At 42.0% G+C, this 17242-nt stretch overlaps 1 protein-coding gene across 1 annotated transcript in view; it reads left to right on the forward strand.

The window, feature by feature from the left end:
* The window catches only part of IL12RB2 (interleukin 12 receptor subunit beta 2), an 82444-nt gene extending 70075 nt beyond the window's left edge, over window positions 1–12369 (forward strand). The window contains exons 14-16 of the mRNA XM_067726518.1: window positions 1299–1389; window positions 3759–3858; window positions 8179–12369. Coding sequence (XP_067582619.1) covers window positions 1299–1389; window positions 3759–3858; window positions 8179–8718 — 731 coding nt within the window. The 3' untranslated portion in view covers window positions 8719–12369. The remainder of the gene's footprint in view (window positions 1–1298; window positions 1390–3758; window positions 3859–8178) is intronic.
* Window positions 12370–17242: the final 4873 nt, after the last annotated feature.

Genomic DNA, 17242 nt, shown 5'->3' on the forward strand with positions numbered 1-17242 from the left:
AGATGCTAACGAAATGTCAGATTGTGCCGATTGTGTGGGGTGGTAACAAGGTTTCCTGCATTAACTCCCCTGTTCAGCCCTGGGAAAAGCCCCTGTCACAGGGGCTAGCAGGTCTCTGGCCGCTAGTGGCCCCTGGTCACCCTCCCTCCCACCCTGTTCTTCACTCTATCAGAAGAATCTTTCTACAAGATCCCTGTTGCTACATTCTACCTCCTGTTGCAACCCATCGGTGGTTCCCCACGGGCTTTCAAGCTAGAATTTAAACTGCTTTGTTACCAAGCCCTGCACGACCTGGTCCTGTTCATCCATCTAGCTTTGTTGTCTGCCGCATACTCATCATTCATACTGGAAAGCAAGGCCAGACTATTTGCGGTTGCTGAAGCACTCGCTCTTTCCTCCTTCCTCCTTCCGTGCTTGCTGTCTAGTCTGCACTTCCCTAATTTGTCCACTTAGCCAACTCCTAGCCATCCGACTCTAAACTTTTGACATCCTGCCTTTTGGGAAACCTTTCTGAGCTGCTCGTGAAGCCATTTCCCATGCTGTTCTCTGTGACACAGCCTTGTACATGCTGTTTTTACATGTATCCCGTGGCATCATGGTTTACTGTTTACATGTTTACACATCTGTCTCCTGGACTGTCTTCAGAGCCTATGTCCCATTCACCTGTGTATTACAGCACCTAATCTGGCCTGTTACATGGTTTACATTCAATACATGTTGGATGAATTAATGAAAAATTCCAACACGTAGTGAAATATTTACATGTCATAGGAAGGAATCAGAACAATTTCAAAGACCCTAGGTAGACAGAGGGCTTATCCAATGGTTTGGTAAAATTAATAGCTACCATTTCTTGAGGCCTCCTCTGTTCAAGTACATGGCTGTGCCCTTTAAATACACCATCTCTAATGTTCACAACAACCTGCAAGGTAGATGTCATCGTTCACCTTTTGTAGATCAGGAATCTGAGGTCCACACATCAGTCAGCGGCAGAGTTAGGAATGGAATCCAGGGCTTCCAGTTCACAACCAGTGCTTTGTATACCACACTCCCTTTCCTTCTGCACCTATTAGAGGAAGAAGCCCTTGTAGGGCTGGAGCTCCTTCCTTGGAACCTTAGTATTGGCCCCTTTGGGCCCTTTCTTCCTTCTTCAATGGGCGAAAGAGAGTTGGCCTTGTTCCTGAGTCTAGCTATCCAGGAGCTGTGGGTAAAGCCCAGCGGGTTCACACAACAGTCAGTATTTAGAAATGTTCATTGACGATAACTCAGTCACAGGGTTTGCTAACTTTTCGTTTCAGGTAAAGCCAATTGGAGCACATTTGTGGCACCAAGCATTTGCATGGGTGTCATCATGGTGGGCGTTCTCTCAGTGCGTTGCTTCCGGCAAAAGTAAGTTCATTACACCTGCCAACTTTGGTAAATTTTTTTTTTTTTCATATAATAGCTGTTGCTGCTATGGGTCAAAAAAATGGTTACTCTCCTACATCGCTGGTAGCACACTAAATATAGTCACCTTTTTGGGGTGACAGTATATGTTTAATTTTAAAAAATATTAAACATTTCACCTAGCAATTCCCATCTAAGTATATCATAGGTATATACAGATATTTAGTGGCAACTATGTTCACTGAAGTATCGTTCATAGAAGGAAAACAATTTGAAGCAACCTAAACGCCTAACGACGTGGGATTGGTTAAATAAATCACAGTATATTTCATGCTATACAGCATACTATGCATTCATTAAAGATGTAGAAGAAAATTAAATGGTATGAATATTTGCTATATTACATTTTAAAAAGCAGGTTGCAAAACATGTACTTTCATTTTTAAAAAATAGTGCATACACACGTGCCCACAGACACGCAAGTTATATTAGTTAGCATTTAATTTGGTTGTATGTAACATAAAAATATGACAAATGAGCTAAGTTTCTCACCCAGGTAAAGTAAGTAAACTCAGGTAACGGCTGGTGTAGGAGGTCCCCAGTCATCAGAGACCTAGGCTCCTTCTTTTTCTGCTTCACTATCCCGACATTGGCTTTCATCATCAAGTTCACCTCATGGTCCAATGGCTGCAGGATCTATGGCCATCGTGCCTGCATTCTACAACTACAGGGAGAGGGGAGGTGCCCACACCCACCTTTTCAAGACACATGAAGAAGTCACACATGGCACTTTAGGTTACCTCTCATTAGCCAGAACTTGGTGAGGCAAGGAAGGCTTAAGACTGTGGCCTTTTAGCTGGGCTTATTGTTGTCCCAGTAAATCAGGGTCCCCTTTCTAAGAGGGGAAAATGGGTATTGGACGGCAGTTAATACTGTCTGCTCCAAGGACATACACTAAAACATTAATGGTGGTTATAACAGGGGATAGAATCATAGTGCTTTTAGTTCTATTTAACTGTATTTCCTAAAATTTCTTTAAACATGTATTATTTGGTAAAGAGAATTTTTTAAATGAGTTATTCAATAGTTTTCTTCAGATGTTGTGTAATGTAGGAGAAGAGGTCAAAATAAAACTAGCTCAAAGTCATTCTACTAGTCATTGAACCTGTCTGAAAGGTTTTCCATTTATTGAAGTTCCCCCATATGTGATAGATAATTCAAAGCAGAGCTCTCTTTAGGTAGACTTTGAAAAAGTTGAACTCAGAGAGTCAACTAGGATCACATGCATCCTCTCTTCAGGGAAATAGTATCAGTTAGGGTGGAGGCTTCTGCTGTTAAAGAAAAAAAAAGAGCCCCCAAATATAGTGGCTTTAATAAAATAGCTCATTTTTCTCCCATATAATAGTTCTAAGGTATGTCATCCAGATTGGTTGGCAGCTCTGCTCCACACTGTCATTTAGGGATCCAATTGTCTTCCACTTTATTGGCCCACCATCCCTTGGGTACTTTCCTCATCTGCATGATCTATACTAGGTCACAGGTACCTCTGCTCACATTTCTTTGGAAAAAACCTAGTCACATGGCCTCATCTCTTGTTTCAAAGGGTTGAGCACGTCCCAGAAGCTTACTTTTCTTATTAAACAAAGTGTGTTAAAGCCAAGTCTTTAAAAATGCTTCATATTGGTCTTGAAATTTTTTTAAAAAAGTCAAAATAGTTAAGTCATATGCATATGAGAAACATTTTTAGGATTTTTTCTTCCACATAATAAACTCACTTTAAAATATTTTCAAAAACCCAGAGATGTGGAAAGAAGAAATAAAAAGACCCTCTGATCACCAAATACAACTACTTTAATAGTTTGGATATTTCCATATTGGTATTTTTTTTTTGGCATTTTTTTAATTGGTTATGTCCAAGCTGTTTATACCACCTGTATCCCGTTTTACTCTTTGTTTTCATTACAAGCTCTTTATAAACATTCTAATTTACTAAATATAAACAGTAATCTCCCCAAGGGTATTGACCATGTCCTCTTGTCTGCTGTTTTATCCCCAGCATGTGGCACTGTGCTGGTCATACATTAAGGATTCAATCAACGTTTGTTGAGTGAGTGCTTGGCTGCTTAGTGATAGCTAAACATTACACCGAGCAAAAGTTCCCTAGTTTATTTAGCAAACCCTAAGCGGTTGCACCACGAGTCTTTATCATCTATCCAAACTTCACAGAAAACTAGTCCAGACTTGGACGATGCATCATCTTTCTCCTGCAGTGTTTACATTTTACTCATTTGCATACCCCTACACTGAAGTCACTGTGCTTCCATGCCACCGTGTGCCCACTTAACCCATGTCACTGTTTTCTTTACCTGCAGGGTAGTTGTTCTCCTTTTGGCCCTCAGACCTCAGTGGTGTAGCAAAGAAATTCCAGACCCAGCGAATAGCACTTGGGCCAAGAAATATCCCATTGTGGAGGTAAGGTATAAAGCCTTAGTGGTCAGTCGATGGGGTTCTGGTGATCAGTACATCTAAGTCTTTCATTGTAGTACAGGGAAACCTCGGTGTTTAGATCCTATGGATAAGCTGCTTATCACGAGTGCTAGGTTACCATCTGAGTCATCACTCCCATGCACAGGAATTTTCTGAAGCTTCTGACCAAGACTAAAAGACCCATAACTTTTCATTCCTCTCTATGCCTTCTGTTCCTCTCCTCACCTCAGCTCACTTCAAAAGAAATTTTAAAAGCAAATATATTTGCCAAGCACTAGTCTGAGCATTGGCTCATCCAAATTCAAGAGCACTGAAGCTTTACTGTGATGTTCCCCGTCCTGTGTGAGCACAGAACAGATAAATAGAGCCCAGACTATTTTGGTCTTGGCAGGAAGCCAGTAAGTCATTCCATTGTGCAAGGAAAAGGTTTGAAGGCAGGAGAGGTTGCTCAGCTGCAGATGAGCGTGCTGGGAGTAAAGGACACGCAGGGAGCGGCTGCCACAGTCCTAGGAGGGAAGAGCAGCTCACAGCGGGCAGCAGGGTCTGTCTCTGACGGAGGGTCTTGAAGGGGAGGAGAGGGGTGCCCACATTCTTCCCATCACCCGGCGCCTCGGCAGCCCCGCACTCTCGCATCGTATAGCCCTCCTCCTCCGAGATTCTTCTCTTCAGTCACCCATGCCTCATCCAGAAGCCAGTGGTACCAGCCGCCTCTCAGAGAAAGAGCTGGTCCCAGCCATGTCTGCCTCCGTAGGAAGTTAAGTCACCGCAGTTTAATGCCTTTGAAATAAGGCCACCTCTGCCACTTACTATGTCAATGACCCTTGAGCGCTTGCCCGATGACATGAGCCTTAGTTTCATCCTCCGTAAAATAGGAATTGACAATATCTCTCATGTATATTGTTGTGAAGACTAAGTAAGATGCCATGTAAAGCACATGGCTCATACAAGGCAAAGATCATTCATTTTCTTCCCAGGAAGATTTACACTTGAAGTCTCCTCTCTCTATTGAGGAGTTTTGTTGCTGTTAAGTTACAGTAGCAAGAACAGTATAATAATAACAGTATATGTATGTGCGTGTATATGTCGTATATATGATAGATGTTTGATATATATTTGATTATACATGACATATAATTATATATGATATACAACAGTATTACATAATAATATATTTACATTTATATATACACATAACATACATTACTTTCTCTATGCCAGGCACTTAAAAAAAAATTTTCATGCATTAACACCTAATCTGTACAACAGCTTTATGAGATTGTAATATTATTATCCCCATTTTTCAGATGAGGAAAGTGAGGGACAGAGGACTCAGTAACTTGCCCAGTGTTAGTCAGCTAGTAGGTGGACCCTGGATTCACATACAAGCAGGATGTGCTGTCCTCCATTATACTATACGTTCTAAAAGATCTTAAGCACAGGGTGAGGGGTGTGTTTCCAGCAGTCAAAACCTCTGAGCTGAACAGACTAACTCAAGAGGTGTTCACACACTGGGCCCTCACTTGGTGGCAATATTGTGATGACCTATGGGAAGGCACTCAATAAGGATGCCACTGCTAGTATTAGAGGGGATTCAGGTACCAGGAACTGAATCAACTGAGCTCTAAGATCTCTCTCTTCCAATGCGGAGATTCCACAGTCCCATGTCCTAAAAGCCTGAAATAGCACAGTGAGAAGCAGCTCTGGGTCAGTCGCTGACACCTGGCTCCCAAGCTGGTAGCTGTGGCATCGTGGCCTCTATTTGCCACTGCCTGGACATGAGGGGATACAGAGGCATGCAGAGCCACTGAAGAGCCCATAAAAGCCTAGAAGAGATGCTGAGAAAGACAAAGAGTTAGAGAAAGTAACACATGGAAAAAATAACAAATTGCCATACACATGCCCAAAGTTGTACAGTATGAGTATGTTCATTGCAGCATTATAAATAGAAGCTGTAACGTAACCTGCCACCAGGGGGCTAGGTTAAACATTTGGGTATATCTGTACAACAGGATGTTATGCAACTACTCAAAAAAAATGAGATCTATATGTGTCTTAACATCTCTAATATATTTAAAAGTGAAAAAAAGCAAAGTTTGTACTAATTGTCTAAAGTGGGTTCTCATTTGTATAAAAAGATGATTTTATACACACACACACAGTCTCCAACATGTACACAGGATATTTCTGGAAGCCTAAATATGAAACTGATAATGGTGGTTGCCTTTGGGGAGGCAGCTGTAGGCATGAAGCCCACTTAATTTTTATTACAAATTCCCTTTGAACTTAAAAAAGTTTTTTTACAAAACTATGTGCATATATTTCTTTTGCAAAAATAACCAGTAAATTAGAAAATAAAAAAAAATTAAACATGCCATCTATGATGGCCTTGTGGCAGCCTCAGAACCCCATGTCACTTGACCCTTGAAGGGGTAGACTGTTTTTAAAGACCCAAACTGCTCTCCTGGTGACAGGCTGGGGCAGACATCAGAAACACAATAGTCTTTCACCTCCAACAAAATGTGCTTTAAGTTCTCAGACTTTACATCCCCCTACCATTTCTTAAAATGTGGCTAAAAAGCCATGGGTCTTAAAGCTCTAGAGGGAAAGGCCCAGTCATAAAGGGGATCACTGGGATGTTATCTATTTTGAGCTTGTAAAAGCTTAAAATAGTTTCCATGATGTACCTGAGTTATTAGTGGTCCAAGACGCCTTGCCCCAGGACTTGTCAGCCAGGGGGGCTGCTTTGTAAAAGCTCTGAGGAACAGCCTCTATTGATACTGCCAGAGCTTTCAAGAAGGCAGAGCCTCGCACTGTGAAAACAACGTGATCCTCATCCAGTGAGATCTCTTCCATAGCAGTGGTCTCAGCACTTTGGCCGCTGCCAGTCATGTTCCAAGCCAGACCAATGTGCCAGGGCCAGTTTGCATAGCGATAGGGAAAAAGCAGGCTCCGGAAAGAAAAGTACACACGTACCCTCTGGCTGCTCAGCGTCCTTTGCAGAAGTCTACCCTAAGACAGCATCGTCATTCACTTTGGGGACAACTGCCATGCTCAAGGCAAGGGTGGGGACATCAGAGGCCAGTCCAAACCAAACCATTCTTGCACAACTTGGCATCCGACAGATGAGGGATCCAAAGTCCAGACAGGTAGACTGAGTTTTCCCAAGCCATAGAGTCTCCGAGTTGGGACTAGTCCTCAGGGTTTGCCCTGTCCTGATGCTATTTTTTGTTATTCTCCTCCTCCCTTAAGGCATGGTCCCTACTTGCAGATAGCTTACAGACATGTTAAAAAAAAAAAAAAAAAGTGACAGCATAAAGCTTCTTGTGCTAAGAACCTAACAGGTGGCTTCTTTGCTGTTGTAGGAATCCAGTGGAGGGAACAGTCACTAGGGGCTTCATGAAAGCAGGCTTTGGAGATCTGCTTCAGAAAGATCAAGCAGTCAGCATAAAACATAGTTTCAAGGACGTAAAGAGAGCCCAATAAAGCCTGTAAAAAGAAATGTTAATAAAGTGCTTGAACTTGACTCAGGAATCAGTAATAAGTTTGGAAAGGAAAGATATGACACTGAAGAGCTGGTAACCAATTAGATGTCGAGAAAGACAAAGCAAGAAAAGTACCAACTGAAATTAGCTGTAGGGAAGAAAGGATGAACATCATTTCCAAAAAAGTTATTCCAGAGGGTTCTTTCTTATGAGCATAACTGACAAGGATATTACCCTGACAAAAAACCTTCAGTAGTTGTATCAAAGCCCAAACTCTTTAGCATCCCATAAAAGTCCCTTCAACATGTGACCTCCTTCTATTTCTGAAGCCTCAGTGTGTCTGTCCTAAGAAAGAACTAGCAGGTTCCAGAATAGACCAATTCTCCTTGCCCACCACCTCCTTACCTGGAAAATACTATACATCTCTCAGGATTCAGCCCTAGTGTGACTCTTTTAAATTCTTCTGTGCCTCATCCCCAGACAGATGCAAGCTCAGCCCTTCCTTTGCACACCGTCGTACCCTCTCTGCTAGAGGAAAAGCAGCTGGTGCAGTTTGACTCACCAGAAACAAGTCTAGTTGAAGGTTGAGCAGGGTAGCGAATCGCTCACTGGCTGGGGTTGAGAGGAGTCCACGGCTCCTGCCTGTCTGCCTCCCCAGCAATGTTAACTGCTTCTCTTACCTCACAAAGTAAAGGCCCACAGTGTTCCACCTTGAGCTGACTAGGCAGTGCAGGCTGCCAGGCCTTTTGGAACCCTGGAGAAGTCGGTCGTCATGGCTACTTACTCAACATAGCCACATGAGTTTCTTCCTCCCCTTTTTCAGGAGGAGACGCAGCTGGCCTTGGATAGGCTCCTGACAGACTGGCCCACTCCCGAGGAACCTGAGATCCTGGTCATCAACAAAGTCCTTCACCAAGTGACCCCAGCCTTCAGACGTTCCCATCACCCCAAATGGTCAGAAAAGGGACAAGGAGTCCAAGGTCACTATACCTCTGAGGAAGACACAGGATACAGTGCCTCGAGCCCCCCACCTCCAAGAGCTCTCACAGCAGAGACAGGACAAGGGGTGGATCTGTACAAGGTGCTGGGGAGCAAGGGCCCCGACTCAACACCGGGAAACCCAGCCAGCCCCTCGACAGTCCTCCCAGTGGACTACCTTCCTGCCCATGAGGGCTACTTACCCTCCAACATAGATTATCTCCCTTCACGTGAGCCTCCCATAACTGACCCTTGGGAAGAACTGCCTCAGCACATCTCTCTTTCCATTTTCCCCTCGAGTTCCCTTCACCCACTCACCTCCTCCTGTGGTAAAAAGTTGACTCTGGATCAGTTAAAGATGGGGTGTGGCTCCCTCATGCTCTGAGTGGCAAAGCTTGAAGTTTGGAAAGTCGATGTGCCTCCAAGTGGCACAGCGTGCCCCATCTCCCCAGCCACCTGCTCCAGTGGTGGTTATGTCTGGTTGCAGCTAGAGGGCAGGCAAGCCAACTCAGGGTGAATCTCATCTCAAGATACCTCATCTTGCCTTCTCCAGAGCCTTAAGATCACATCCTCTGCTGTGTGGACCTAGAGACTCCAATCTGGGTTCCTGCAACTTTCTTGGCTATGTTGGCCAGAAAGGAGAAAGGCAAGAGTGGAAACCAAAACTCTTACTAGCAATGGCAGACAGTCCAGAGGACCATTCATCCAACAACTATTTACTGTTGACCCTGAATAATATGTTTGAGCTGCATGGGTCCACCTATATACAGATTTTTTTAAATAATAAATTCTACAGTACTACATGATCCATTGCTGGATGAGCCCATGGATGCAGAACCACAGATGAGGAAGGCCAGCTAAAAGTTATATGCAGATTCTCAACTGCACAGGGGAGTTGGCACCCCAACCCCCACATTGTTTAAGGGTCAACTTATAAAGCAGCTACTACAAACCAGGTCTTATGTCTAGATCAGTACCGTCCAATAGGCCTGAGATAGAAATGTTCTATGTATAGCTGCCCTGTTTGATCCAACAGATACTAACCACATTGGCCATTGATTACTTAGGGATGTATCTCTAGTATGACTGAGGAATTGACTTTTTATTGTAATTAGTCACATATGACACTTGGCCACTGTATTGGAGAGCACAACTCTAAATGATGGACATATTAGTGAGAATTACTGGGTACCTTCAAAACAGATCGACCTAGTTTTACATATGCAGGCATAAAAGACCCCAGTGAACACCAATATAAAAGGGCTCCCAAGATGGTCATGGTTGTCCTTATTTGTAGAAGCCTAAGAATGTACCTTTTCCTTAGTTTTGCCCGTTTGTTTTCTTTTGCCTTCACCCTTTTTCAGTGAAAGCAGCTTGATGGTGGAAAGCTACTGCTAAACCCACTGTAGGACCCTGGGCAAGCAGCCTCCCCTCTCTGAAATCCAATGTCTTGTAAAAGAGTGGGCCAAAGCTTCTCTGACCCCTTGTGTTTCCTCTTCTTTCTGCTGCAGCTGATACTGCCTTTAGGACCAGGGCTACCTCAGGGTCTAAGACCATTGCACTCATAAGTCATCCCTTCTGAAGGCATCCTGCTTTCCTTCCTCAAGAAAACTCGTGAGCTGGTCCTCAGACAGTTCAAGTTGAGCATGGAAGATAATTCTCTTTTCCCCAGCATGAACTTGGAAAACTTTAAAGATATGGCCTCTGGCTTATCATCCTCCCTTCACCCATCACTGCCTCTATCCCTTAACTATAGGCACTTCTGCTAAGTTGATAGAGAAGACTCTTAGTCTACATGCTAATAGTACTCTTTGCAAACAAATGGGATGAAAGGTCCAGAAACCTTTTTCTTAAATCCCTGTCAAGCCTGGGTCATACACCCTACCACCATCCCGCTCAAACACTGGAGCTGAGGCAGCTTTGGTTTACCAGATGTCCCTCAGAGCTCTAGAAATTGAAATGAGCATTTGCTCTGTTTGTTCAACACTTCATCCATGCCTCCTGCTATTCCAGACTAACACGTTCAGTTCTTCCGAGCTTAATTTGAAAAGCTTAAGCTTCTTCCTTACATCTCCATTCTACTCTATTTAGCTGCTGTGTAGCACCCCCATACCATGGTTCCCTGCATCTCAGCAGCTTCAGTACTGGCTTGTCTGCACCCAGGATGTGGAGCCCCTTGACTGTTTGCAATGGGCCATGACAAAGCTGCCACCTCAGAAGCAGGCCAACCTATCACCTCTTGACAATAAGAGCCAACTTTTCTTTCTTGCAATACCTGCTTTTCCTATATTTACTTTCCTTTTGATTACCTGATAGCCATCTTAGTCACTCTTCCCCTACCCCGGGGGTCCGCAAGCCCCAGGCCATGGACCGGTACCGGCCCATGGCCTCTTAGGAACCGGGTCGCACAGCAGGAGGTGAGCAGCGGGCAAGCGAGCGAAGCTTCATCTGTATTTACAGCCGCTCCCCATTGCTGGCATTACTGCCTGAGCTCCGCCTCCTGTTACATCAGTGGCGGCATTAGATTCTCATAGGAGCGCAAACCCTACTGTGAACTGCACATGCGAGAGATCTAGGTTGAGAATCTAATGCCTGATGATCTGAGGTGGAGCTGAGGCAGTGATGCTAGCTCTGGGGAGCGTCTGCAAATACAGATTATCATTAGCAGAGAGGTTTGACTGCACAGAGACCATAATAAATCAATTGCTTGCAGACTCATATCAAAACCCTATCAGTGAGCGGCAAGTGAAAACAAGCTCAGGGCTCCCACTGATTCTGCATTATGGTGAGCTGTATAATTATTTCATTATTTATTACAATGTAATAATAATAGAAATAAAGTGCACAATAAACGTAATGCGCTTGAATCATCCCGAAACCATCCCCCCTCCCCCCACCCTACCCCCGTCTACGGAAAAACTGTCTTCCACGAAACCCGTCCCTGGTGCCAAAAAGGTTTGGGACCGCTGCCTTACCCCTTTGGCCTCAACACACAGGCCCCAGTCTCCCTTTTCCCCTCCACACCTTTTCCCCTCCCTTAAAACTCCAGGTGGTACTGCAGTCCTCACTTGCTTTCCTAAAAGGTGAAAAGGGAGAGTTCCTTGACCCCTAAAGGCTCCTTCTAAGGATGCAGAGGCCTCCTCCGTGCTCCCCTAGCATGATGCACTTACTTCCTCTAGTGGACTGCAAATAGCTGGAAAGCAGGAACCATGGCAATCTCCAGCACCATGCCTGGTCCATAGTAGGCTATCAATAAAAAGTAAAAGATGTCTTCTGCCACCACTTCCACCTTGTTCCTTCTATTCCAGAAGCCAGTCCAGCTGTGCCTGCTTCCTCTTTATTGAGACAATTGCATTTGCTTGTAATCTCTTCATTCCCAACCCCCATTCTACCCTACCGTTTATTGACAGCACTATTGTAATACATGTAGCAGTTTCTTATATTAAAAACATATTTGAACATGCCTTTGGCTGCTCACCCTGCCAGAGAAAATGTCCTCTTTCCGTGAATGACAGGATGGGTAACCTCATTCTGCCCTTGCCCCAAAGTTTTTGTTATCTCCCTTTCTGCCCACACACAGTCAAAATCCCAAATCAGATTGCCTAGTTTACCAGGACTAGGTAGAGCTCACTAATATTCATATAGCCAGGCTTTCATTCCTCAGGAAAATTGCAACTCTTTAAATCCTCTCTCCTTATATCCAAAAGCCAACCCAGAAATCTCTGCTCTACTAAAACACATCAAATTCCTTAATTCTCTGGGACCTAAATACTACAAATAGTCCAAGTTCATTCTCAATGAATTCATGGGAATCTCTACCAATTCCTGTGTACAGATCATTACCCTGAATTAAAAGGGCCCTCTTTTCCAGAAGCCAGAAATTCTATTTCCTGGGCCTCTTGTTTTCCTTATAGGCAATAGGAAAGCCAAACTGGTGTTATCTAGTTCTTTCCCTTTAGTGCCTTTTCCCCTCCACCCTGTCCCAATTTCTCAGCTTCCATTAATAGCCTACAGCTGCAACTCTCCAATTCCCAGAGGCCAGTCAAAGAAATGCCAAACTAGGCACATTCTATTCTAGTCAATCCCCCCGTGTTTGATTCTTGGTTTTCTCGATCAAGCTCTTTTTCTTTCACCTGACGTAGTCGTCATCTGTCCCAGCTCAGGCCCTCCAAAGAAGCCCTGTTGTTCTCTTCCTAGCCTGCAGGACACAAAGACACTCACATTATCCACCCTTATGAAAGGCTAATAGGTGAACCCTCAAATTAATCAATCTCTAGAATAAAAGATCAGAAAGGCCTCCTCTTCAACCTAAAAGAAAAAAAAAAAGATAAGCAATTTAATCAACTGGCCAACTGATGATAGAAAGAAACAAGTCATATTTTTACATCACAGCCTACACAGGAATAAATTTCCAATTAAAACTTTGCAAAACACACACACCAAGTTAGATAAAAGTATTTGCAAGACATGCCAAGATACTTAATAAGGCACTCTTACAGATCAATATGATAAAAGCCAACACTTCAAAGAAAAATGGAGTGAGCAACTCAAAAAATACATATAAATGTCCGATATGCATAAAAAGCCCCCAGCTGTAATCAAAGAAATAAAAATTAAGTACCATTTTTCCCTTACCAAATTAGCAACAGTAATGAAAAAATTAGCGACTATTAATCAGAGAACTGCGGTTGGCTACAGGAATGTTAGTTGGCTCTTTTCTGGAGGCACCTGGGCAATATTCAATAAAATTTGACTAGCAATGTAGACTAAAGAACAGTACAAATATCATAAAGTCTATAAAAGATTTATCACAGCATTGATTATAATGGGGAGAGGAACCTAAATGCCCTTCAGTAGGGACATGGTTAAATCACGCATACAATCAATCACTGAATTTCATGGAGTCTAAGACGCCACCAATTTTAGGGGACACCTCATTACTTTGCTATGAATAGGGAAAAATGCAAATTAAACTGTAATATGCCATTGATTGCTATGGTGCACACTTCCCCGCCCCCTCCACATAATTTTAACATGACTGAAATTGGGATGCGTCTTAGAATTGATGCAAAGCATACTATGCAGCCTTTTAAAAAAAACATAACAATGTTTGACATGGAAGTGGTTAAAACGGCTGAATAGAATCATCTCACTTTTATAAAGCAATGCAAAAAAAAATCTAAATATACACCAAAATGCTAACAGTGACTACATCCAGCCACAGGTTTTTAAATTACACTTTTGCATTCCTTTCATCACAAAGGCTCATTACTGTTAGAAGTGGAGAGTCAATGAAATATAAAATATTACCAATTTCTTTCCAAAGACCTGAGACAGTGGGTCCTAATGACAGACACTCACCACTTTCTTTATGGCCCATGTCTCTTTCATCCTCCACCTCCTGTCTGGCACTTCGACCCTTAATACTCCAGTCAGAGGGTAGAAAAGACAAAGTAGCTTCCACACTAGGTGAGGCGGGGGGAGGGGGGGGGATGTTAGAGTAATAACTGAAGCAATGGATCTTTGAAATACAAAGTTTATATAAAAAGCCAAATTTTGCCTTATTCCCATTCTAACAGTAATTGTTAATGATCAATGACCTCTAACACAGTACTTAATACATGCAGTTTTTAAGGGGTGTAAGACGGTTCTCACCATGACTGGTTTAAGGTAGGTGTTATCTCCACTATAGAGATGAGGAAACTGTGATACAAGTAACTTAACCAAAGTCACACAATTAGTACCTGATACCGGTCTGGTTTTAGAGCATAATTTTCAACTACTTTAATTCTTTTCTGTGCAAGTGACTACACAACAAATTTATATCGATTAGGGTTCTGACTGTAGTTGACTGTAACTGTGAGTCCATAAAAATCTTTGAAGCTATTGTTACTAGGTAACCAAAAACTGGCATCTCTGTACTTCTAAAGTTCTAGAGCCTTCTTGGTTCTTGAGAAATCTACCCAAAAAGCATGACACCAGGACAACTCTAGCACTCCTGAATTTGCTAACTTATCTACCCAGCTAATCTAAATCCTACAATACAAGGCACACTGTGTAAGGCCACAGAAGGGAAATAACACTCCTGAGAAAGTCCATTATTTTAAGGAAATTGGTAAGTATTTAAAACTATGAAAACATTATGCCTTTCAAAGAAAGAGAAAAGTAACCAGAGCAGTGTGTTCTCTCTTTAATTAAAATAACTATAACCCCATCCAACTTACCTGATTTTTTCCAAACATGGTTATTTCTTAAGTAAAAAGTAGGGCTGCATTTGACTCAACTGTGTTGCTTGTATGAACTGTTGAAACATAAATGCCTTTCCTTCATTCTATGGTAACTGGCTCCACATTTTGTTAATCGTCCTTTCTTTTATTTACAAGTGGCAAAACCGTTCTTAATTTGGCTCCGAATCTCCAAGAAACATACAAACCTATTATGTGCTACCTTGGGGTTCCTTTACCTCAATTCTGGCCACTTTTCAATTTCCACAACTGTACGGAATTCTTCCACAAGAGACCTGGGCCTTGCCTAGGCAAGAGAATGTCAGGTGAGGCCCACAATACCTTCCCTTTTCCAATTTCACATATTTTGCTACCCATAGGTAATTGGACCCAATGAAATACTTATAAAAGCTGTTATGAGATTCTCACAGAGACTAAATTGTTTTCAAAGGCCCTGAATTTTCACCAGAAAGGTAGAACACCCACAAGCTGAAACATTTTTGCAAGTTCAGAAAACTGCAAAAACATTCTTCTGAAATTGGATAGAAATTATTAGTAACGAAACACACTTGTTCCTTTAGGAAACAAAATCTAACTCACTTACTAAAATGTCAACTATATATCCTCCTGCACATTAGCTGAAAATGTAGCCTGTGTTAACTAGAGGGTTTTTCCTGTGCTATTCAAAGCGAAGAGCCTGGAGACCCTCATCCCTAGATAAAAAAATCTCTCAAGGTGAAAATAGGATGCCACAAGAGTTCATTTAGAAGCAGAAATCTTACTTCACCCCATCACAAAGGGAGTTAAAAGACCATTTGCCTTTTCACAATACTGTAGAAAATACTAGTTTTCTAAGTTTTCTCTCCTTTCACTTTAACAACTGCATATGACTGGATTCCTTTGCATACCTATGAACACTCCCTTTAGACTCCCCTCTGGTCTATGGCAGGATAGCTTTCAGAGCAGTTGTATAGATGTAAAAGAAAAAAAACACACCCACTTTTGACATACTTAAAATAGATAAAATAACTAGAAAGGATAATTCAGTAATTTCTCCAGCTACAGATACTCTTCAAACTTTTTCCTCTAAAAATCTGCAGTTATTTTTAAAGTTTAATAACTCTTAAGTATCAAGAAACTGATGATCCTGAAAAAAAAGGTGGGGGGAACATCCATGCTTTGCTGTAATTGAGGTGCTGGTTATTTAAGTTCTTCAAGCAAATATTTTCACCTGGTATCATACAGCCTCCAAAGCACTTCTCTATTTCTGTCAACGTGACTTCCAGCTCTACCATTTGACTCAAAATGTGGGGCTGAGTGGGGGTGGGCCAATCCAACTGTTCAATGTTGAACACTTTCATCTACTGGATTTTGTCAATACAGTGACAAAGTGCCACTCATCTTCAAGGGATACTGTTATGAACAAAACACAGTGGTCTGAAGCACACACAATATACGTGGCTGGGTATGCTGATTTTCCTCGTATGATTAGTGACCAATGAACACCTGCATGAAAAGTAGTTTTATCCAATCCAGTCTTCCATGGCATATTTAAGAAGCTACTACAACTGTAGCACCTAAGTGAAGCCTTGATAAACAAGTACACAAGAGCAAGCTGAAACCAAATTATCTGTAGTTTTTAGGAAAAGGTCTTCCTCTTTTACTGGGGAAAAAAAAATGTGGAAGCTTCACTGGAAATTCAGAATTTCCACAGAAAAGACAAACCACTGTATCTCTAAACAGAAAGGTTTTCTGTGTTTAGTTCATTTTGCCAGTCATGTAAGCCTACACATTTTCAGCTATGAAATAGTGTTGGGGGGGGTGGGGAGGATTCTACCATCTTCGTTGATGTGTTTAGTCAACCCCTGAGCACTTTGACAAAATGCCTAAACATGTGCTCATCTAACTTTTGTCAGTATGGCTGCCAAACAAAGTAACATTTCACTATAGATTATTACACCCAAGGTGTGAAACAACGAATTCAACATGCAAAAGTTCCCGTAATTTCTGACATTATTCATCAGCTAATAAAAAACTTGAGATCCAATCTGACAAAATTCTGGGCAATGTCAAGAACCAAGTTCAACTGCATCACTTTACACAAAATCTCCATTCTAGGTAGATGAAAACCTGTGCCATTTCTTCAAATTGAAGCTCTTTCTAGGTCCTAAAATCTGTAAGAGAAATCAACTACAATTGCAATTAAGGTGACAGTGTAAACTATATACAGTGTATATTATACTACGTATTGTATATAGTGTAAACAATACTGTCCAAACAAACTACTTCCCAAATAACTTCTCAGTTCTCCAAATAACAAAATCCTAAATATTCACTAGCCCTTTGCTTTTCACATTTCCATACCAGTAACACTAAAGCAGCTATTTAAGGAGTAAAGCCACAGCAAGATCAGTTCAGAGCAATTCTCATCACTTTAGGTACTGTCTGTAAAGTTTTTAAAAATCCATTATGAACCAGAATTGTCAGATTAGTTATCAGCAAGTATCTCTTTTATGTTTTCCAAGCACAAGACTTAGAGTACACCTTCAAGTGGCAGAATACACATTCAAGTGCAATAGAACTGTCATACCCTCCTCAATGGGCAACAAAAGGGACAAATGTTACTGATTTAACACTACCTATGTAATTAACATCTCCAACAAAAATGTAATTTGGTAAATTATT

This window comes from Pseudorca crassidens, chromosome 2, assembly GCF_039906515.1.
Source record: "Pseudorca crassidens isolate mPseCra1 chromosome 2, mPseCra1.hap1, whole genome shotgun sequence".
NCBI classification, from domain to species: Eukaryota; Metazoa; Chordata; class Mammalia; order Artiodactyla; family Delphinidae; genus Pseudorca; species Pseudorca crassidens.